The sequence below is a fragment of the Bombina bombina genome, chromosome 5, assembly GCF_027579735.1.
Source record: "Bombina bombina isolate aBomBom1 chromosome 5, aBomBom1.pri, whole genome shotgun sequence".
NCBI classification, from domain to species: domain Eukaryota; kingdom Metazoa; phylum Chordata; class Amphibia; order Anura; family Bombinatoridae; genus Bombina; species Bombina bombina.
Window position 1 is genome coordinate 322732651 of NC_069503.1, and position 23039 is coordinate 322755689.

A 23039-nucleotide genomic window follows, 5' to 3' on the forward strand; every position below is an offset into this window, starting at 1 on the left:
AATCTATACCACTATCCCCTCTGCAAATTCAAAGGGACATATAAGCAACAACAAAAAGCCCTAATTTACAGCATTTTAATGTCGCCCTATTGCTGGCAATAAACTCTGCATTTAACTCCCACAAAGCTGTTAAATCTTCTAAACATGGCCAGTAAGCCAATTAGGAACAGCATATGGGTGTAGGCACCAATCACCAGCCATGTTAATCTCTGCAGTGGTAGTGCCTTGCAGCTTCATATCTAACTTTAACAATATGTTTTAGGGTTAAACAAATAGTTCTATTCAAGCAACAATGCTATAATAATATGGTCTAATACATTTAAGAATTGTATTTTTAGTCTTTTAGGTCCCTTTAAAATGTTTGGGAGTAAAATGCAGAATTCCCATTGTTTGCTGGAACTGAGCAACTGTTTTATGACTATAAAATTGTAAGTATTTGCATAAATGTAATATACTACTATCTACTCATTTTTTTCTTTTTGATTATATTCTGATCTTTGCCTACTTAAATAGACTAAGATCTACCAAGCTGTAAATGTACCATTAAATCATTCATTCTTTGTTTCCTAAAATATTTTGCTAACACTTTAGGATGAAAGTATCAAAACAAACTTAAAATCTGGTCTTCTCACATAAATCTTGTGCTAACTTTGCTTCCCTGCAAAATAAATTAATAACCACTGTGTCACTGCACAGAATATGTTAACAATATTTGAATGCTATTTGAATTTTAGGCTAATTTAAAGCTAGCAATTTTTTACGTATTCTATTTAAAGCAAAATGAAAGATTGAAAGAAGAAAAAATAAAAGTCCTTATATAATTTTCCAGAGACTGGCTGGTAAATTTAGTTGTTTTTTTTATAGATGTTTAACAAATTACAAGTATCCACTGCCTGCAAAGCACTGCATTATTGTCTGGAATCATTATAACATATGAAATATACACATTAACGAATGCGAAGTAAAGGGAAGGCCTGAGAATAGATATGTATGAGACACAGTTTGACAGTTAATATTCAGCCATGTTTTCATTCATGGATATAGCATACTGAATAAACCAATACCTGAGTCATAAGCAAAATCTCTAGGTTCCTGCTTAATCATGAGCGGTGGAGGGAAGGTTTGGTTAGGTGTATTTCCAACCATAGTGCTGTGTTCATAAACTGGATCATGATATTCTTGTTTAAATCCTTGTGGGGGAAACTGAATGCTGGGCTCGGACATCTGTCGTTGATACATTGGACGTCCTTCTCTTGGTATTGCATGCAGTGGTGGGAACGAATTGCACGGTTCAGAAAGCTGCCGACGAAATCTGATTAATTAAAATGACAAAATAAAAAATTAGATAGAATAGTACAATATTAAAGCAGATATGTCTTTAAAATATACACTATTAGATAAGTCTACTGAAATAAATATCTATTGTATCATAAAATTACAACACAACAAAGCTATTCTTGAAAGTTTAATACACCATTTGGTGGCCTGAAAAAGAGATTTATATATATATATATAAACATAAAACCTAAATGTAATGAAGGTTTTTGGCAACATTAATTTGACTTAACTGAATATATATCATGAACTATTTGAAGGTTAGGATAGACTTATGGTTCTGTGTGAAGATGGAGTAGCGATTGCAATATTCGCACGACAGGCGGTCCAGGTGTAGTGATTGTGGCAATTAATACTTTGATTTTTTATGCTGTTCGAAGTACAATCTTTGAACTTCAGATGTCTCAATAATTATTTAAATTGTTAGGTATGGAAGCTTGCAATAAATAGTAACTAAATGACCTTTAGCAAAATAAAAACCTTACATAACTTATTTTGGTGCTTGCAAATGTTAAAGCATATTTAACTTAAAGGGACAGAAAAATTAAAGGGACAGTCAACACCAGAATTTTTGTTGTTTTAAAAGATGGATAATCCCTTTATTACCCATTCCCGTTTTGCATAACCAACACAGTTATAATAATACACGTTTTACCTCTGTGATTAACTTGTATCTAAACATCTTCTGACAGCCCCCTGATCACATGACATTTTATTTATTATGTTTTGACTTTCATTTTAGCCAATTAGTGCAGTATCTGCCACAATCCACGGGCGTGCTCACAATGTTATCTATAGGGTTTACCTGAACTAGCTCTCCCCTGCTGTGAAAAGCAAATACAAAAGCATGTGATTAGAGGCGGCCTTCAAGGGCTTAGAAATTATCATATGAGCCTTCCTATGTCTAGCTTTCAACGAAGAATACCAAAAGAACAAAGCAAAATTGGTGATAAAAGTAAATTGGAAAGTTGTTTAAAATTACATGCCCTATTTGAAACATGAAAGTTTTTTTTGGACTTGACTGTCCCTTTAAACTTTCATGATAGAGCATGCAATTTTAAACAACCTTCCAATGTACTTTTATTATCAAATTTACGTTGTTCTCTTGATATCCTTTGTCGAAGAGTAGGCTCAGGGCAGATGAATACATTTTCTAAGCCAATAACATGTGCAGGCACACCAGCTAGGTCCCAATAGTGCATTGGTGCTCCTAAGCCTACCTAGGTATTCTCATCAACAAAACAAATTTGATCATAAAAGCAAAATATAAAGTTGCTTAAAACTGCACGCTCTGCCAAAATGATGACAGTTTAATTTTACTTTACGTTAAAGGGAATAGAAAAAAAGGTAATGAAAAAACATAATTTATGCTTACCTGATAAATGTATTTCTCTTGTAGTGTGTTCAGTCCACGGGTCATCCATTACTTATGGGATATATTCTCCTTCCCAACAGGAAGTTGCAAGAGGATCACCCAAGCAGAGCTGCTATATAGCTCCTCCCCTCACATGTCATATCCAGTCATTCGACCGAAACAAGACGAGAAAGGAGAAACTATAGGGTGCAGTGGTGACTGGAGTTATAATTTAAAATTTAGAACCTGCCTCAAATAGACAGGGCGGGCCGTGGACTGAACACACTACAAGAGAAATAAATTTATCAGGTAAGCATAAATTATGTTTTCTCTTGTTAAGTGTGTTCAGTCCACGGGTCATCCATTACTTATGGGATACCAATACCAAAGCTAAAGTACACGGATGATGGGAGGGACAAGGCAGGAACATTAAACAGAAGGAACCACTGCCTGTAGAACCTTTCTCCCAAAAACAGCCTCCGAAGAAGCAAAAGTGTCAAATTTGTAAAATTTGGAAAAAGTATGAAGTGAAGACCAAGTTGCAGCCTTGCAAATCTGTTCAGCAGAGGCCTCATTCTTAAAGGCCCAGGTGGAAGCCACAGCTCTAGTGGAATGAGCTGTAATTCTTTCAGGAGGCTGCTGTCCAGCAGTCTCATAGGCTAAGCGTATTATGCTACGAAGCCAAAAAGAGAGAGAGGTAGCCGAAGCCTTTTGACCTCTCCTCTGTCCAGAGTAAACGACAAACAGAGAAGAAGTTTGTCGAAAATTTTTAGTTGCCTGTAAGTAGAACTTCAGGGCACGGACCACGTCTAGATTTTGCAAAAGACGTTCCTTCTTTGAAGAAGGATTAGGACATAAGAAACAACCTTAGGTAAAAACCCAGGTTTAGTACGCAGGACTACCTTGTCTGAATGAAAGATCAGATAAGGAGAATCACAATGTAAGGCAGATAACTCAGAGACTCTTCGAGCCGAGGAAATAGCCATCAAAAACAGAACTTTCCAAGATAAAAGCTTAATATCAATGGAATGAAGGGGTTCAAACGGAACACCCTGAAGAACATTAAGAACCAAGTTTAAGCTCCACGGAGGAGCAACAGCTTTAAACACAGGCTTAATCCTAGCCAAAGCCTGACAAAAAGCCTGGACGTCTGGATTCTCTGCCAGACGCTTGTGTAAAAGAATAGACAGAGCAGAAATCTGTCCCTTTAGTGAACTAGCGGATAAGCCCTTTTCTAAACCCTCTTGTAGAAAAGACAATATCCTAGGAATCCTAACCTTACTCCATGAGTAACTCTTGGATTCACACCAACATAAATATTTACGCCATATCTTGTGGTAAATTTTTCTGGTAACAGGTTTCCGAGCCTGTATTAATGTATCAATAACCGAATCCGAAAACCCACGCTTTGATAGAATCAAGCGTTCAATTTCCAAGCAGTCAGCCTCAGAGAAATTAGGTTTGGATGGTTGAAAGGACCCTGAATTAGAAGGTCCTGCCTCAGGGGTAGAGACCATGGTGGACAGGACGACATGTCCACTAGGTCTGCATACCAGGTCCTGCGTGGCCACGCAGGCGCTATCAGAATCACTGATGCTCTCTCCTGTTTGATCCTGGCAATCAGTCGAGGTAGCAACGGAAAAGGTGGAAACACATAAGCACCGATCCCGGGTCCCTGGACCTGGATCCGTAACAAGGAAGCTTGGCATTCTGGCGAGATGCCATGAGATCCAGATCCGGTTTGCCCCAACGATGAATCAGTTGGGCAAATACCTCCGGGTGAAGTTCCCACTCTCCCGGATGAAAAGTCTGGTGACTTAGAAAATCCGCCTCCCAGTTCTCCACACCTGGGATGTAGATCGCTGACAGGTGGCAAGAGTGAGACTCTGCCCAGCGAATTATCTTCGAAACTTCCAAAATCGCTAGGGAACTCCTGGTTCCCCCTTGATGATTGATGTAAGCCACAGTCGTGATGTTGTCCGACTGAAATCTGATGAACCTCAGTGTTGCTAACTGAGGCCAAGCTAGAAGAGCATTGAATATTGCTCTTAATTCTAGAATGTTTATTGGGAGGAGTTTCTCCTCCTGAGTCCACGATCTCTGAGCCTTCAGGGAGTTCCAGACTGCTCTCCAGCCTAGTAGGCTGGCATCTGTTGTTACAATCGTCCAATCTGGTCTGCGAAAAGTCATTCCTTTGGACAGATGAACCCGTGACAACCACCAGAGAAGAGAATCTCTGGTCTCCTGGTCCAGATTTAGCAAAGGGGACAAATCTGAGTAATCCCCGTTCCATTGACCTAGCATGCATAGTTGCAGCAGTCTGAGATGTAGGCGCGCAAATGGTACTATGTCCATTGCCGCGACCATTAAGCCGATTACTTCCATGCACTGAGCTACTGATGGGCTTGGAATGGAGTGAAGAACACGGCAAGCATTGAGAATCTTTGATAACCTGGACTCCATCAGGTAAATCTTCATCTCTACAGAATCTATAAGAGTCCCTAGAAAAGGGACCCTGGTGAGTGGCAACAGAGAACTCTTTTCCACATTCACTTTCCACCCATGCGACCTCAGAAATGCTAGAACTATCTCTGTATGAGACTTTGCATTTTGAAAACTTGACGCTTGTATCAGAATGTCGTCTAGGTACGGCGCCACCGCTATGCCTCGTGGTCTTAGTACCGCCAGAAGAGAGCCCAGAACCTTTGTAAAAATTCTCGGGGCCGTAGCTAACCCGAAGGGAAGCGCTACAAACTGGTAATGCCTGTCTAGAAAGGCAAACCTTAGGTACCAATAATGATCTTTGTGAATCGGTATGTGAAGGTAGGCATCCTTTAAATCCACTGTGGTCATATATTGACCCTCTTGGATCATGGGTAGGATGGTTCGAATGGTTTCCATCTTGAACGATGGAACCCTTAGGAATTTGTTTAAGATTTTTAAATCTAAGATTGGTCTGAAGGTTCCCTCTTTCTTGGGAACCACAAACAGATTTGAATAAAACCCTTGCCCCTGTTCCGTCCGCGGAACTGGGTGGATCACTCCCATCACTAAGAGGTCTTGTACACATTGTAGAAATGCCTCTTTCTTTACTAGGTTTGTTGATAACCTTGACAGATGAAACCTCCCTTGTGGAGGAGAAGTTTTGAAATCCAGAAGGTATCCCTGAGATATAATTTCCACGTCCAGGGATCCTGTACATCTCTTGCCCAAGCCTGGGCGAAGAGAGAAAGTCTGCCCCCCACTAGATCCGTCTCCGGAAAGGGGGCCCTGTCTTCATGCTGTCTTAGGGGCGGAAGTAGGCTTTTTGGCCTGCTTGCCCTTGTTCCATGACTGGTTGCCTTTCCAACCCTGTCTGTAACGAGCAGTAGTTCCTTCCTGTTTTGGAGCGGAGGAAGTTGATGCTGCTCCTGCCTTGAAATTACGAAAGGCACGAAAATTAGACTGTTTGGCCTTTGATTTGGTCCTGTCCTGAGGAAGGGTGTGGCCCTTACCTCTAGTAATGTCAGCAATAATTTCCTTCAAGCCGGGCCCGAATAAGGTCTGCCCTTTGAAAGGAATATTTAGTAGTTTAGACTTAGAAGTTACATCTGCTGACCAGGATTTAAGCCATAGCGCTCTGCACGCCTGTATGGCGAATCCGGAATTCTTAGCCGTAAGTTTGGTTAAATGCACTACGGCATCCGAAACAAACGCATTAGCCAGCTTAAGGGTTCTAATCTTGCTCAAAGACTCATCCAATGGTGCTGTGCAAATCGCCTCTTCCAGAGACTCAAACCAGAATGCCGCTGCAGCAGTGACAGGCGGAATGCATGCAAGAGGCTGTAATATAAAACCTTGTTGAACAAACATTTTCTTAAGATAACCCTCTAATTTTTTATCCATTGGATCTGAGAAAGCACAGCTATCCTCCACCGGGATAGTGGTACGCTTGGCTAAAGTAGAAACTGCTCCCTCCACCTTAGGGACCGTCTGCCATAAGTCTTGTGTGGTGGCGTCTATAGGGAACATTTTTCTAAATATCAGAGGAGGGGAAAAAGGCACACCGGGTCTATCCCACTCCTTACTAATAATCTCTGTAAGCCTCTTTGGTATAGGAAAAACGTCAGTACACACCGGTACCGCGTAGTATTTATCCAGCCTACATAATTTCTCTGGGATTGCCACCGTGTCACAATCATTCAGAGCCGCTAACACCTCCCCTAGCAACACGCGGAGGTTCTCAAGCTTAAATTTAAAATTTCTGAATCCGGTCTCCCCGAATCAGAACCGTCACCCACAGAATGAAGCTCTCCGTCCTCATGTTCTGCAAATTGGGACGCAGTATCAGACATGGCTCTCGTGTCATCGGCGCGCTCTGTCCTTAACCCAGAACTGTCGCGCTTGCCTCTTAACTCGGGCATATTGTAGAATACTTCCTTCATAACATTAGCCATATCATGTAAAGTGATTTGTAAGGGCCTTGATGTACTTGGCACCTCAATCTCACGCACCTCCCGAGCGGGAGACGAAGGTACTGACACGTGAGGAGAGTTAGACGGCATAACTGCCCCCTCGTTGTCTGGTGATAATTTCTTTATCGGTACAGATTGATTTTTATTCAAAGTAATATCAATACAATTGGTACACATATTTCTATTGGGCTCCACATTGGCTTTTAAACATAATGAACAAGCAGATTCCTCTGTATCAGACATGTTTAAACAGACTAGCAATGAAGCTAGCAAGCTTGGAATTACTTTCAATAAGTTCACAAGCAATATAAAAAACGCTGCAGCGCTTTTAAAAAAACACAGTTGAATAACAAAGAACTAAATCAGTTATAGTCAACAATTCTTTAAATGTATTAATTAGCAGAGGATTGCACCCATTAGCAAAAGGATGATTAACCCCTCAGTACCCAAAAAAACGGATATCAAATTAATATTAAACGTTTTTATCACAGTCTAACACACTGTCACAGGTCTGCTGTGACTGATTACCTCCCTCAAAAATGAATTTTGAAGACCCCTGAGCTCTCTAGAGATGTCCTGGATCAAGGAGGAAGAAGCAGGAAGACTGTGCTGAATTTTAACTGTGCAACAAGGCGCTAAAAAAAAAAGGCCCCTCCCGCTCATTTACAACAGTGGGAGAATTGATATAACTGTTTCTATGCAGAAATATACGTTAGCCATGTGGAAAATAAGAAAAAATTCATGCCCAAAAGGATTTATCACCAAGTACCTCACAAAAACGAATAACATTCCAGTAAACGTTTTTCAAACTTCTTTTAATGTCATGCAAAAGTTTTTCTTTTATTTATTTCGTGTCACAGTTTCAAATGCATTAGAATACATGCTAGTTTTATTTATTAAGTTATGTTGGTAATGATGGGGTTAATTTCCTTGTGTATATAAGGGTTGTCTTGTCTTTTCCAAATCAGCCTATGATTAAGCGCCACTAGGGGGCGCGAAACGCGTCAGGCCGTCTGTCCCTCTGTGTCATTCTATCGTCTGTACTGCTGTTGGTAATTTTTAAGCCTATTTTTGTTTTGTTGGGCTTATGTTTATCAATAAAAGTTTTTCCTTTGTTATTTTAAACCCCCGAGTAGTGCCTGCCTTTTTTCTCCAGTTTGTACCTACCTTGGGCTTGATCACCCTGGCTACGGCACTCCGGAGTCTCTGCTCTATCATTGGATAACCCTGATAACCCTGAGGTCTTTCTGCGGTTCCGGTTCCGGGTCAGTGCAGCCGCACGCCGTACTCCTTCTTCTAAAGTTATCACTAAGCCTGCTACCAGTCGCTTCCACTGCAGATAAGGCTTAAGCATTATTTCAGTATTAACAGTATTTTCTCAGTCAAATTCTAGTCCCTAGAAAATAACTCTACTGTGCATACATTCATCAGCCTGATACCAGTCACTACTACTGCATTTAAGGCTGTACTTACATCATACGGGTAACAGCAGTGTTTTCTTAGTCAATTCCATTCCCAGAAAATATTGTACTGCACATACCTCATTTGCGGGGGACCCCGCATGCTATTCCCATGTTCTGAAGTTACCCCACTCCTCAGAATGTCGAGAACAGCCAGTGGATCTTAGTTACGCCTGCTAAGATCATAGAAAAACGCAGGCAGTTTCTTCTTCCAAATACTGCCTGAGATAGAAAAACAGCACACTCCGGTGCCATTTAAAATAACAAACTTTTGATTGAAGAATAATTAAGTAAAAACTCCAACTCCTCCCGTGACCTCCTTCTTTGTTGAGGGTTGCAAGAGAATGACTGGATATGACATGTGAGGGGAGGAGCTATATAACAGCTCTGCTTGGGTGATCCTCTTGCAACTTCCTGTTGGGAAGGAGAATATATCCCATAAGTAATGGATGACCCGTGGACTGAACACACTTAACGAGAAATAAGTGAGCTGCTGCTAGTAAAGTTGATAAAAAAAGTATTGTGCTGTTAATTTTTCATAAAAGCCACTAAAAGTTTTGTTCCACTTACTTGTATATCAATAACTAATATTCTGGTATATCTCCTCACTACATCAAACATCTCACAGTTGGATAGAACAAAATCCTTTCATACATTAGATAAGCAATTCATCTATTTTTGTATTGTCGCCCACAGAACCACTTTCAGGATTTCAGCAACAAAAATGGGTTAATCTCTTGATAAAAGTGATCTTTGTCCTTTATATTTGCATAACATTTGATGAGGAAATGTCTCTTTACTATAAAGGACAGTTTACAGAGAAAACCGTGGCTTAAAATTTACACCAAAAAATAAATAAAAAATGATTTGTTAGAGCCAATCTGGGATATAGTCCACAGACAACAAGGCTAGCTACAGTGATAAAGTTAGTTTAAAATGCTTTGTTTTGCTGTTGTTATCTGATAAAGCCAATTAGAGAAAGCTATTAGAGTAAGCCTTCAACAGGGTGCATTCAAAGTTCTTAGAGTTAGAAATTACTCAATTGTCAGAGCTAAATTACATGAAAAGGGGCAAAATAAATAATATGTATTGCAATTTTTTCTCATTATACATTATTAAATATTTTATACAAACACATCAAGGTGTTTACTGTCTCTTAAAAGTTCATTGAAGAATGGAACTTGCTTGGTGTCATAGATTATTGATTGAAGTTATGTTTTTGGAAAGAAAAAGTATATAAAAACTTATTTTATGTATTATTCTACTCCCGTATTAAAAGGGACATGAAACTCAAAAGTTTTCTCTTTCATAATTCAGATAGAGGATAGAATTTTAAACAACAATAATCCAATTCACTATTATTTAATTTGCTTTATTCTTCACATATCCTTTGTTGAAGAAATGGCAATGCACATGAGTGAGCAAATTACATGAGGCATCTATGTGCAGCTCCAATCGGCAGCTACTGAGCCTATTTAGATATGCTTTTAAACAAACGATATCAAGAGGATGAAACAAATTATATAATAGAAGTAAATTGGAAAGTTGTTTAAAATTGCATGATATTTCTAAATCACAAAAGAAAAATGTGGATTTCATGTGCCTTTAAATAAACATGGATATTCAACAACCATATCTATAATTAAACAGTTTTTTTTTTAAAATATAATACATATACAAGATAAAAATGATCTCTGACATTTTATTTATGAAATTCACACTTGTTTAACTTTATTCAAAGAAGGTGATTCAAAACCATTTGCTAACAACATAGTAGCATTTCTAGCTTTGCTGCAAATCATTTGCAATGCAAAGTATAAACAAAAGAACATCTATTTCCATATTTCTATATGAACAGTAAAGATAAAAGCATACAAATGAAAATCTGATCCACTCCACGTAGATTTGTTTTACATTCCAGGTTTCTTTTTCATTTGAACAAACAAGTTCATGTTTACACCAAGATTACATTTTTTTTTTTTATTATTATTTAAAAGCATACAAGCACATGCACAGAAAACTAATGTATATGAAAAAAATGACCAATGTATACAGTGAGACATGAAAGTCTTACGTTTTCTGTCAAGTTAAAAGGGAGTTTAATTTAAACAAAGAAAGAAACAAGGTATCAGCATGGATGCATTTCACTTTTGACTAGACGCATTTTTGTACATGTATTAGCAAAAAGGCTTCTAATAAAGGCTACAGATGTTTCAAAAGTGTATTTAAGTATGCACTGTGCACCAGCATTTTAAACACAGCACTTGCACACAGAGCCTAAGGTTCTTTTATAACCAGGTAATGACTACATTTGTTAATTGATGACATGATACAAGCTTTACTAAAGCTTTGAGCAGCTGTAGTATTTAAAATGCTGGCGCACTGAGAATATCTAGCTATGCTTCACAATGAACACTAAAACATTGATAACATTTGCTAGAAGCATGTTTGCCAATACATGTATATTGCAAATGTGTAATTCATCTATGTGTGTTTAAAGTTTGACCAGAATGTCCCTTTATGATATTTTAATGCTATGCTTCAATAACAGGAGTAGGGAAGGATTAAACCTCCCAGAATGTCACATGTCCTATTGTCACAATAACTAATCAGCAAAGGAACTGTTAATGCCTACCAGGCTATAAAACAAGCTGCCTCTCACAACCATTTCACTAAACAAAATTTAAAAAGCGGTGAACAAGATGTTCCAAAATCTTGTTTATTTTTACTTAGAAATACAATTAGGCTTCCTTTTACTCTCTCCTATAGCATGCAGTGTTAACTACAGAAACAGTTATAGTGTAAACCTTCCAGTTATTTCATTTTATGTTATATGTGACAGTTACTTAAGCTATCCAAAGTAAAAATCAATTGCATAATTTTATTTAATGATAATTTGTGCAACAAACACTGACAAACAAATAATATTAGCTACTTTTGGCTAAATACCGGCGTACACCTTTACTGGGTGGTCAGTAAAATCAGTTATTGTGCCCACTAAAGAGATCCTGGAGAGATCAGTGGCATGTAAGCTCACATGCCCACCTGTTTCACCTTTTTACAAGATGATGTATATCAGATGGTGCAGCTTACTGGCAGGACCCTTTACCTCCATCATTTTTGTAGTTTTTGTAAATTTTACCATGGCAAAATCTAATATGTTGGAGTTTTATAAATAAATTATAATAATTAATTGTAATTATATCCCTCATGAATGACAGCACGATTAACTTGCCTTTAATGTGACAAAGTATTTTCGATTGATATTATCTGGTTAATAATAATGTATTTCTATCATCATTTTGTTCTCTAAAGAAATACTGAGAATGTGCTGCAATATAAAATGTAAGAATTGAAAACTCAGACTTGGCAAATCCCAGGAGCTAGAGTGAAACAGCTACTATTTTTTAAGCCTGGCTCCAAACCATTTAGATAATTCTAAAAATATCATGTAGTTATACAAACAAAAAAAACGACAACAAAAATTGTGACGTATAAGTGGGCCACCAAGTTTCAAATTGGCAATTAATTTGTCAATACATTTGGTATCAAAGAAAGGAATGAGAAAAGTTATAAGACTTGCATTTTGAAATATATGGCATAAAACAATGTGCCTTTAAGGGTTAATAAGGAATCAGTACCTATGGTCCATCGGATAACTGGTGTCTGGAATTGACTGTGATGGAGGAAGGTGAGTTTGGAAAAGCCGATCTGATTTTGGAGCTTGTGCAGAGTTAGGGGATGCATGATGCAGTGGGGACACCGGAGTACTTGAAGGTGTTGGCGGGTTGGAGGGCCTCATTCCAACTTGTGTTTTCTGATCGTAGGCACTATAATAATAATAATAAAAAAATTACAAACTGTTACAACATTAACAGATATTAAGAGATAAGCACGAGCTCTTAATTATTTTATGATGAATACATACAAATAAAGCAGCAAAAAATGAACCTGATCTCATTTCAGATCTACCTACATGCCACAATGCATTTTTCGTCTGGATGAAGGGCATAATGTAAATCACTTTAAAAGCCTGTCTCAGCTATGCTAAACAAAAATGCATTACAGTAAAGAAACCAAAGGTTAAAAAGCTTTTTCAAAACACTCTATTGAAAAGCATTATTTTTCATCTAAGGAATGAAAAGCCAAGGGCCCCAAAACAGTCTCATAAATTATAAAACTGGCAACATCAAAATGAGTAAATTAGAAAGGTGTCTTAATCTGTTTAGATGGTGATTGCAGATTCAGCTGCTGATTTCGCACAGAAGCCTCTATTGGCTTCAAAGACATAAACCAGTTGTGTGGGAATAATTATCATTCAGCGTCACAAACTGAAGTCCTAAATGCTCGCTTTCTACATATACATTTATTGAAGACACCAAAGGCTTTTTATGTCACTGCACATAGAGCTTCCACTTTAATTTAGATGATCTTGTTGTCTGATATCAAGTGTATTAAAAATTTAAAGTAATATACATGAAGCCAAAACAGAGCACTTAAATCATCACTAAAAATGCAATGCTTTCAAATCGACAAACTGAAAATACTCCTTACGCTAAATCACAATATATACAGGCATTTTATTTGCAGGCAATGTATTAAAGGGACATTTTACTCAAAAAATTTCTCCCCTTTAATTTGTTCCCAATGATCCACTTTACCTGCTGGAGTGCATTAAATTGTTTACAAGTAGCTCCTTTACCCTTATATTGGCATTTGAAATTGTTAATTTAGCTTGTGGTATCCCCACCTATTCTGAAAGTTTGTGGCCGCACGTACCAGCTATAGATAAGCTTTGTAAACACAGCCAGCAGAAGAAATTACACTCCCAGTGCGATAAAGCAGAGATAAGGTAATAAAATGTTGATTTTTCATTGTTCTCTCAAAGTACTGGTGATTGACAGATATAAGATAAAGAAGCAGGTATATGTGCACAATGTGATACAGTAATAAGATCTGATTATACCTACAAGCTCAACCTATTTTATTAGGCTGTGGCTTCAAAACACAAAATCAGAGCTTTAATATACACAAATAAGCCTTAAAAAGCTAATTTTCATACATTTTTTACTCTGCAGTTGGTAAAAAAAGCAATTGTAAACACATTAAGGGAAAAACTATTTTACAGTATACTGTCCCTTTAAAGCGGACTTCTTTAGTTGTGAGAAAGAATCACTGGACTTTACGGTACAAGGTTTTAATTAATTATCATGGGGAATGTTCATAATTTAAAACTTTTTCATGGAAACAAGTTAGTGAATTCTGAGAATGGTGTTCCTGGAATACAGTAATTCAGTCCATTTATTTATAAGTTAAAGGGACGTTAAACATTTTTAGATAATATAAAAGGTTTAATTATATGATATGTAGTAAAAAAAACAATTTCCTGCCATTTATTTCTGGAAACTTTGGGATTTCAATGTCCTTTTTAAAAGTGACAGTGCAGACTCCAGACAGTCATTGGTTGCAAACTCTACTGGCCCATTTATAACTGTCCCAAACGGTAGAGAAGGAAAGCAAGGTTACAGCATGGAGATACACAATGCTTTATAAACACTGAAACGTTACACTTATTGTTACAATATTTAAGTAAAATAATTGGAAAAAAAAATACATCTGCATATTATTCTCATGCTAATCTTTGCTATTAATAAATCATTAAGTTCCCACGGAAATAGGGCCCTCAATTCCCCCTGTATTTGTCTGTAAAATGTTGTCTTATATTGTATTGTTGTACTTATATTGTTGTACCCATGGACAGCACTGCAGAATCTGTTAATGCTTTATAAATAAAGAATAATAATAATAATAATCATCTAGTTCATGTTTAACCCCTCCATGCTGGGGGCAAGTGTGTTGAAGATCAGAACAAAGTTCCAATGTATACACTTGCTTGAAAAAGGAAATCATGCGATCATTGATACAATCCAGTAATTTAAATGCCGGGATTGGATCATGGGTGACTGCCTACGATGCTAAGCATGTCCCCATTTGGATTTTTTATTGAGTAAAAGTAGGAGGGTACAGGATGCCAAAAAATGTAGGACGTTCCATGCTGCCCTAAAGGCATTTAAGCCCAGTGCTTTTAGGACAGCATGGTACGTCCTTACAGCATCCCTATAAATGAATAAGAATACCTGAATATACTTTCTACAGGCGTTTTATGAACTTCAGTAGATTAGAGGAATTGATAAAAGGCTCATAGTTATGGTAATCAAAAGCTCTTTCCGAATCCTTATATTTAGCTAAACAAGATGCAGACCTAAAAACATGAATTTTGACAGTAGACATAAATATGGACCTTCTGGATTTTAGCTAAATATGTAGGCTTAAAATGATGGTAAACTTTACACATTGTAAAATCAGGTCTGGAATCTAAGCAATATTTTACAAGGACTTCAATAGAGCAATTCTAATGATGATACGCTATAACTTACTTTTTAATGTAGCAGTGACATTCTAATACCCTGCGCTCCAGCCGAACACTTCAAAACTATTTTGAAGCATACCATAGAACTATTCCTCGTAATATGCTGCCCCCCCCTAAAATATGCTGCCCTAGGCACATGCTTAGTTGGCATAGGGCAACGTATGTCACCTAACCACTCCAATGTAAATATGCTTTAAAGAAAAACACATAGATTTTGGAGATTGGAGAAAATGGAAGGACAATTCCAGTCTTAATAAATCTAGGGAATTTTCTTAATGAATCTAGGCATCAAAAACTCACTGGCATAGAGAGAAATTACAAAAATCATAATACAACATAATAAATTAAATGTATGCTAGCCAAATAGAAAGATCATTTGCAACAACTGTAAAGCCAGGATTTTCTATTTTTCTCAGACTTTAATTTGAGTTTAAATCTGCATTAATATAAAGATTATTCACTTACCTGACATTATACAGGCACTTTTCCCCATAGCTGAACTTGAATGGTTGTTCTTGACTGCAAGCTGTATTTAGATCAGAGCAAGGGCTGTGTGGTTCTTTCTTGATTTTTAATGGAACACCATGAAATGCCACTAGGTAAAGAAAAATATAAAAAAGTTACAACAAGGCTGCATATAAATATAGTTAGCAAAATATGAGAACAAGCAGCACATTGAAATCAAAGAGATAAAAATACTTTTCTGAATATATTTAATTGTTTCCCTTCTATTATTCCTAAAGGCAGAACATATATGTATTGCCAATTAGCAATACTAGCAGGTGTCAGCCACATAGCAGAATTTGCAATGAGCAGTGCAGTTTACTACAAGGAAATAGATTTAATAAAGAGAAGCAAAGTGTGTATGTATGTATGTATGTATGTATGTATGTATGTATGTATGTATGTATATATATATATATATATATATATATATATATATATATATATATATATATATGTGTATATGTGTGTGTGTGTAAAATGTATTTTATTTTTTGCATATCATTAATTTATGGACTACAATTTAGTGTACTACAACACCATGCTATGTATATTGTGCTAAATTAACATTAAATAAGCCACCTAGTGGAATAATGTTGGCATAATCAAGTTACTAGATCAAAAAGTTACATGAAAGGGACAATTTACTCAGGCAAGTAGTTGATAATAGTTAATTTTATTCAAAGATGTTGTAGAAACACTATAGAACGGCAGGACTCTCATATGCAGCTGGGGGTTTCTTCTGGCCTCTCTTGTTTACATAGCTTTTCTATATAAATTATTGCAGTACTGAAATTCTCAGTATACTTGGTGGTTTTAAAAGGAAAAATCAGGTATTTTAAAAAAAGATAAAATAAAAAGGTAACAAAGCATTACAAGTGGAGCTCTAATTAATCGTGTGCCGTTTGTGGGCGCACAATAAATAACCAGCCATTACAAGTGGCTGGCAATTGCTACCGCGGGCGCTCAGAAAATTAACCAGAGATCAGATCTCTGGTTAATTTTCTAAAAGTGCCCCAAATGCCTTTAATATAGAGGCTATTTTATTTATTTTTTATGAACAAAAAAAAATGTACTGCACTAGGCAGTTTTAAGGGGTTAAAGATTTGCTGGTGTGTGCTGTTAGAATAAAAACGGCACTGAAAAGTGCCTTTACATTACGGTCTTTGGGAACTGTGTGTTCCTAGTAAATATATATGTACTGTATATGCTTACATACATATATATTTGTGTTAATATGTATATACACATAAAAATATATGTATACATATATATTTAAAATTTCTGCGCTAAGGTTCTGTGTATGACGGCATCAGAACGAGGCTCCCATTGTAGTCTATGGAAGCGTGCTCTTGTGAGCGCAAGGCTTCCACGCAATGAAAACGCAAGATCGCATTCACACTGCAGCTAACTCGTAATACCGGTGCACATTAGTGTAAGCAATATTTTGCGCAATGTGGCCCTATGGCAGGTAAAATGAATAAATGAATAATTGGGAACATATTAGAGAAGACATTTTGTAGTACTATGTCCTTTTTAAAGCATTTTTATATATGAATAGGATATTGCAGTAAAGTAAATGTTTTGATGCAGAAATGCCATTTTTATATGTTAAATTTAAAGGAAAATAAAGGAAACTGAAAAAGAACAAAAACAAAACAAAAAATCTAAGCTTTAGCCTAAATGTTTGTCTCCTAAAAGCTTGCAGTGTCCAATCAGTGCATGCTAAAGGAACTGAATTAACATTAAATGACAGAGTACATCTAGCATGCACTCAATTCAATATCAATTAAGATTATACATCATTCATATGCATTTAGTCAATTTCACCAGACTGGCTAGTTGACGGCAAGAAAACTATTAGATAATTTAATTTCCTGTGGTCAGTATTCCCATATGTAACATATGTTCTAGAGTAATATATCACAAAACTATGTGCCTTAAATGTGCAAGAAGATATAAGATCCACAAACACACATACATATAAACATTATTAATTTTGTATAGCGCCACAAAATTAACACAAACACAGTTTCTCAGCCTTTAGTCTTGAAAACCCTAAAAAAATATTAAACAGTTAATACATTCTAGACATGATGATGTATTCAAAGCAATGAGAAGTCTTAGGGGTCAATTTATCAAGCCCTTTGCCTGCCTACGACTGCAGGTATTCACAAGAGACCCTGCCGTTCGTATTTATCAAGCAGCGGTCATCAGACCGCTGCTTCCCTAACCTTTTCGCAACCTCTCAGGTAGCGAATTTCAATCTCCCCGGGGAGATTGACAGCTCCTGCCAGTGCGTGATTGGCTGTGCGCTGGCAGGGGCAAGATTGCACGTGAGTGCAAAATAGCACTTGTGTGCAATGTGAATTCCGGCACCGGAATTCAACCCGCCAGAGGCGAGCTGCAGCGGACAGGGATGCGTATGTGCGCCCCTATCCACCGCAGCTTGATTAAATCGACCCCTTAGAATAATATATGTATTTAAAGCAAATAGTGGCCGTAGAATAATATGCAGATTGAAGATATAAATGTTTCGATTTTGTTTCTGTAAAATACTTAAGTTTCTACAAAGTAATGAGTGCCGCCGTGTTTAAACTTTTCCCCATATCCATCTTTCCTGCTGAGGCCAATTAGGGACAAATATAAAACCGTATATGATTGTAACATTTTTCAGATTTGAATTACAAGAAAATTTTAAAAGATAATTAAAATTGCAAGCCTACATTAAAGGGACACTAAAGTCAAAATTAAACTTTCTTGAATCAAAAAGAACATGCGGTTTTAAGAGACTTTACAATTTATTTCTATAAATAAATTTTTCACGTTCTTTTTATATGCAGTTTCTGAGGCACTAGGTCTTACTGAGCATGGGCAGAAATTCAAAGGGTATACATATATTAGTCTGTGATTGGCAGAGGGATGTCACATGATATAGGGGAAGAAATAAATTTTATTATTGTGTGTGTGCTTGGGTCTTCTTGTGCTTCCTTGTGTCATATTGTGTGTGCTTGTGTCATATTCTGCTTCCTTGTGTCATATTGTGTGTGCTTGTGTCATATTCTGCTTCCTTGTGTCATATTTTGTGTGCTTGTGTCATATTCTGCTTCTTTGTGTCATATTGTGTGTGATTGTGTCATATACTGCTTCCTTGTGTCATATTGTGTGTGCTTGTGTCATATTCTGCTTCTTTGTGTCATATTGTGAGTGCTTGTGTCCTATTGTGCTTCCTTGTGTCATGTTTTGCTTCCATGTGTCATACAGGGAGTGCAGAATTATTAGGCAAATGAGTATTTTGACCACATCATCCTCTTTATGCATGTTGTCTTACTCCAAGCTGTATAGGCTCGAAAACCTACTACCAATTAAGCATATTAGGTGATGTGCATCTCTGTAATGAGAAGGGGTGTGGTCTAATGACATCAACACCCTATATCAGGTGTGCATAATTATTAGGCAACTTCCTTTCCTTTGGCAAAATGGGTCAAAAGAAGGACTTGACAGGCTCAGAAAAGTAAAAAATAGTGAGATATCTTGCAGAGGGATGCAGCACTCTTAAAATTGCAAAGCTTCTGAAGCTTGATCATCGAACAATCAAGCGTTTCATTCAAAATAGTCAATAGGGTCGCAAGAAGCGTGTGGAAAAACCAAGGCGCAAAATAACTGCCCATGAACTGAGAAAAGTCAAGCGTGCAGCTGCCAAGATGCCACTTGCCACCAGTTTGGCCATATTTCAGAGCTGCAACATCACTGGAGTGCCCAAAAGCACAAGGTGTGCAATACTCAGAGACATGGCCAAGGTAAGAAATGAGAGTGAGTCTTGATGGGCCAGATGGATGAGCCCGTGGCTGGATTGGTAAAGGGCAGAGAGCTCCAGTCCGACTCAGACGCCAGCAAGGTGGAGGTGGAGTACTGGCTGGTATCATCAAAGATGAGCTTGTGGGGCCTTTTCGGGTTGAGGATGGAGTCAAGCTCAACTCCCAGTCCTACTGCCAGTTTCTGGAAGACACCTTCTTCAAGCAGTGGTACAGGAAGAAGTCTACATCCTTCAAGAAAAACATGATTTTCATGCAGGACAATGCTTCATCACACGCGTCCAAGTACTCCACAGCGTGGCTGGCAAGAAAGGGTATAAAAGAAGAAAATCTAATGACATGGCCTCCTTGTTCACCTGATCTGAACCCCATTGAGAACCTGTGGTCCATCATCAAATGTGAGATTTACAAGGAGGGAAAACAGTACACCTCTCTGAACAGTGTCTGGGAGGCTGTGGTTGCTGCTGCACGCAATGTTGATGATGAACAGATCAAAACACTGACAGAATCCATGGATGGCAGGCTTTTGAGTGTCCTTGCAAAGAAAGGTGGCTATATTGGTCACTGATTTGTTTTTGTTTTGTTTTTGAATGTCAGAAATGTATATCTGTGAATGTTGAGATGTTATATTGGTTTCACTGGTAAAAATAAATAATTGAAATGGGTATATATTTGTTTTTTGTTAAGTTGCCTAATAATTATGCACAGTAATAGTCACCTGCACGAACAGATATCCCCCTAAAATAGCTAAAACTAAAAACAAACTAAAAACTACTTCCAAAACTATTCAGCTTTGATATTAATGAGTTTTTTGGGTTCATTGAGAACATGGTTGTTGTTCAATAATAAAATTAATCCTCAAAAATACAACTCGCCTAATAATTCTGCACTCCCTGTATTGTGTGTACTTGTGTCCAATTGTGCTTCCTTGTGACATATTGTGTGTGCTTGTGTCCAATTGTGCTTCCTTGTGACATATTGTGTGTGCTTGTGTCCTATTGTGCTTCCTTGTGACATATTGTGTGTGCTTGTGTCCTATTGTGCTTCCTTGTGACATATTGTGTGTGCTTGTGTCCTATTGTGCTTCCTTGTGACATATTGTGTGTGCTTGTGTCCTATTGTGCTTCCTTGTGACATATTGTGTGTGCTTGTGTCCTATTGTGCTTCCTTGTGTCATATTGTGTGTGCTTGTGTCCTATTGTGCTTCCTTGTGACATATTGTGTGTGCTTGTGTCCTATTGTGCTTCCTTGTGACATATTGTGTGTGCTTGTGTCCTATTGTGCTTCCTTGTGACATATTGTGTGTGCTTGTGTCCTATTGTGCTTCCTTGTGACATATTGTGTGTGCTTGTGTCCTATTGTGCTTCCTTGTGTCATATAGTGTGTGCTTGTGTCATATTGTGCTTCCTTGTGTCATATAGTGTGTGCTTGTGTCCTATTGTGCTTCCTTGTGTCATATAGTGTGTGCTTGTGTCCTATTGTGCTTCCTTGTGACATATTGTGTGTGCTTGTGTCATATTGTGCTTCCTTGTGTCATATAGTGTGTGCTTGTGTCCTATTGTGCTTCCTTGTGTCATATAGTGTGTGCTTGTGTCCTATTCTGTTTCCTTGTGTCATATAGTGTGTGCTTGTGTCATATTGTGCTTCCTTGTGTCATATAGTGTGTGCTTGTGTCCTATTGTGCTTCCTTGTGTCATATAGTGTGTGCTTGTGTCCTATTCTGTTTCCTTGTGTCATATAGTGTGTGCTTGTGTCCTATTGTGCTTCCTTGTGTCATATAGTGTGTGCTTGTGTCCTATTCTGTTTCCTTGTGTCATAGTGTGTGCTTGTGTCATATTGTGCTTCCTTGTGTCATATAGTGTGTGCTTGTGTCCTATTCTGCTTCCTTGTGTCATATAGTGTGTGCTTGTGTCCTATTCTGCTTCCTTGTGTCATAGTGTGTGCTTGTGTCCTATTGTGCTTCCTTGTGTCATATAGTGTGTGCTTGTGTCATATTCTGCTTCCTTGTGTCATATAGTGTGTGCTTGTGTCATATTCTGCTTCCTTGTGTCATATAGTGTGTGTTTATGTCCTATTGTGCTTCCTTGTGACATATTGTGTGTGCTTGTGTCATATTCTGCTTCCTTGTGTCATATAGTGTGTGCTTGTGTCATATAGTGTGTGCTTGTGTCATATTCTGCTTCCTTGTGTCATATAGTGTGTGCTTGTGTCATATTCTGCTTCCTTGTGTCATATAGTGTGTGCTTGTGTCATATTCTGCTTCCTTGTGTCATATAGTGTGTGCTTGTGTCATATTCTGCTTCCTTGTGTCATATAGTGTGTGCTTGTGTCATATAGTGTGTGCTTGTGTCATATTCTGCTTCCTTGTGTCATATAGTGTGTGCTTGTGTCATATTCTGCTTCCTTGTGTCATATAGTGTGTGCTTGTGTCATATTCTGCTTCCTTGTGTCATATAGTGTGTGCTTGTGTCCTATTGTGCTTCCTTATGTCATATTGTGTGTCTTAATGTCCGATTGTGCTTCCTTGTGTCATGTTTTGCTTCCTTGTGTCATATTGTGTGTGCTTGTGTCCTATTGTGCTTCCTTGTGTCATATTGTGTGTGCTGTGCTTGTGTCCTATTGTGCTTCCTTGTGACATATTGTGTGTGCTTGTGTCATATTGTGCTTCCTTGTGTCATATAGTGTGTGCTTGTGTCCTATTGTGCTTCCTTGTGTCATATAGTGTGTGCTTGTGTCATATTGTGCTTCCTTGTGTCATATAGTGTGTGCTTGTGTCCTATTCTGTTTCCTTGTGTCATATAGTGTGTGCTTGTGTCATATTCTGCTTCCTTGTGTCATATAGTGTGTGCTTGTGTCCTATTGTGCTTCCTTGTGACATATTGTGTGTGCTTGTGTCATATTCTGCTTCCTTGTGTCATATAGTGTGTGCTTGTGTCATATTCTGCTTCCTTGTGTCATATAGTGTGTGCTTGTGTCATATTCTGCTTCCTTGTGTCATATAGTGTGTGCTTGTGTCATATTCTGCTTCCTTGTGTCATATAGTGTGTGCTTGTGTCATATTGTGCTTCCTTGTGTCATATAGTGTGTGCTTGTGTCCTATTCTGTTTCCTTGTGTCATATAGTGTGTGCTTGTGTCATATTCTGCTTCCTTGTGTCATATAGTGTGTGCTTGTGTCCTATTGTGCTTCCTTGTGACATATTGTGTGTGCTTGTGTCATATTCTGCTTCCTTGTGTCATATAGTGTGTGCTTGTGTCATATTCTGCTTCCTTGTGTCATATAGTGTGTGCTTGTGTCATATTCTGCTTCCTTGTGTCATATAGTGTGTGCTTGTGTCATATAGTGTGTGCTTGTGTCATATTCTGCTTCCTTGTGTCATATAGTGTGTGCTTGTGTCATATAGTGTGTGCTTGTGTCATATTCTGCTTCCTTGTGTCATATAGTGTGTGCTTGTGTCATATTCTGCTTCCTTGTGTCATATAGTGTGTGCTTGTGTCATATTCTGCTTCCTTGTGTCATATAGTGTGTGCTTGTGTCATATTCTGCTTCCTTGTGTCATATAGTGTGTGCTTGTGTCATATAGTGTGTGCTTGTGTCATATAGTGTGTGCTTGTGTCATATAGTGTGTGCTTGTGTCATATAGTGTGTGCTTGTGTCATATTCTGCTTCCTTGTGTCATATAGTGTGT

The 23039-nt window shown here is 37.8% G+C and overlaps 1 protein-coding gene across 2 annotated transcripts in view; it reads right to left on the reverse strand.

The window, feature by feature from the left end:
* ETV1 (ETS variant transcription factor 1) overlaps positions 1-23039 on the reverse strand; it is a 92623-nt gene that overhangs the window by 36474 nt on the left and 33110 nt on the right. For both annotated transcript variants that reach the window (XM_053714108.1, XM_053714109.1), the window contains 3 exons: positions 15499-15628; positions 12245-12433; positions 1065-1312 (listed from right to left, as the gene is read on the reverse strand). In XM_053714108.1, the coding sequence (XP_053570083.1) occupies positions 1065-1312; positions 12245-12433; positions 15499-15628 (567 nt within the window). The remainder of the gene's footprint in view (positions 1-1064; positions 1313-12244; positions 12434-15498; positions 15629-23039) is intronic.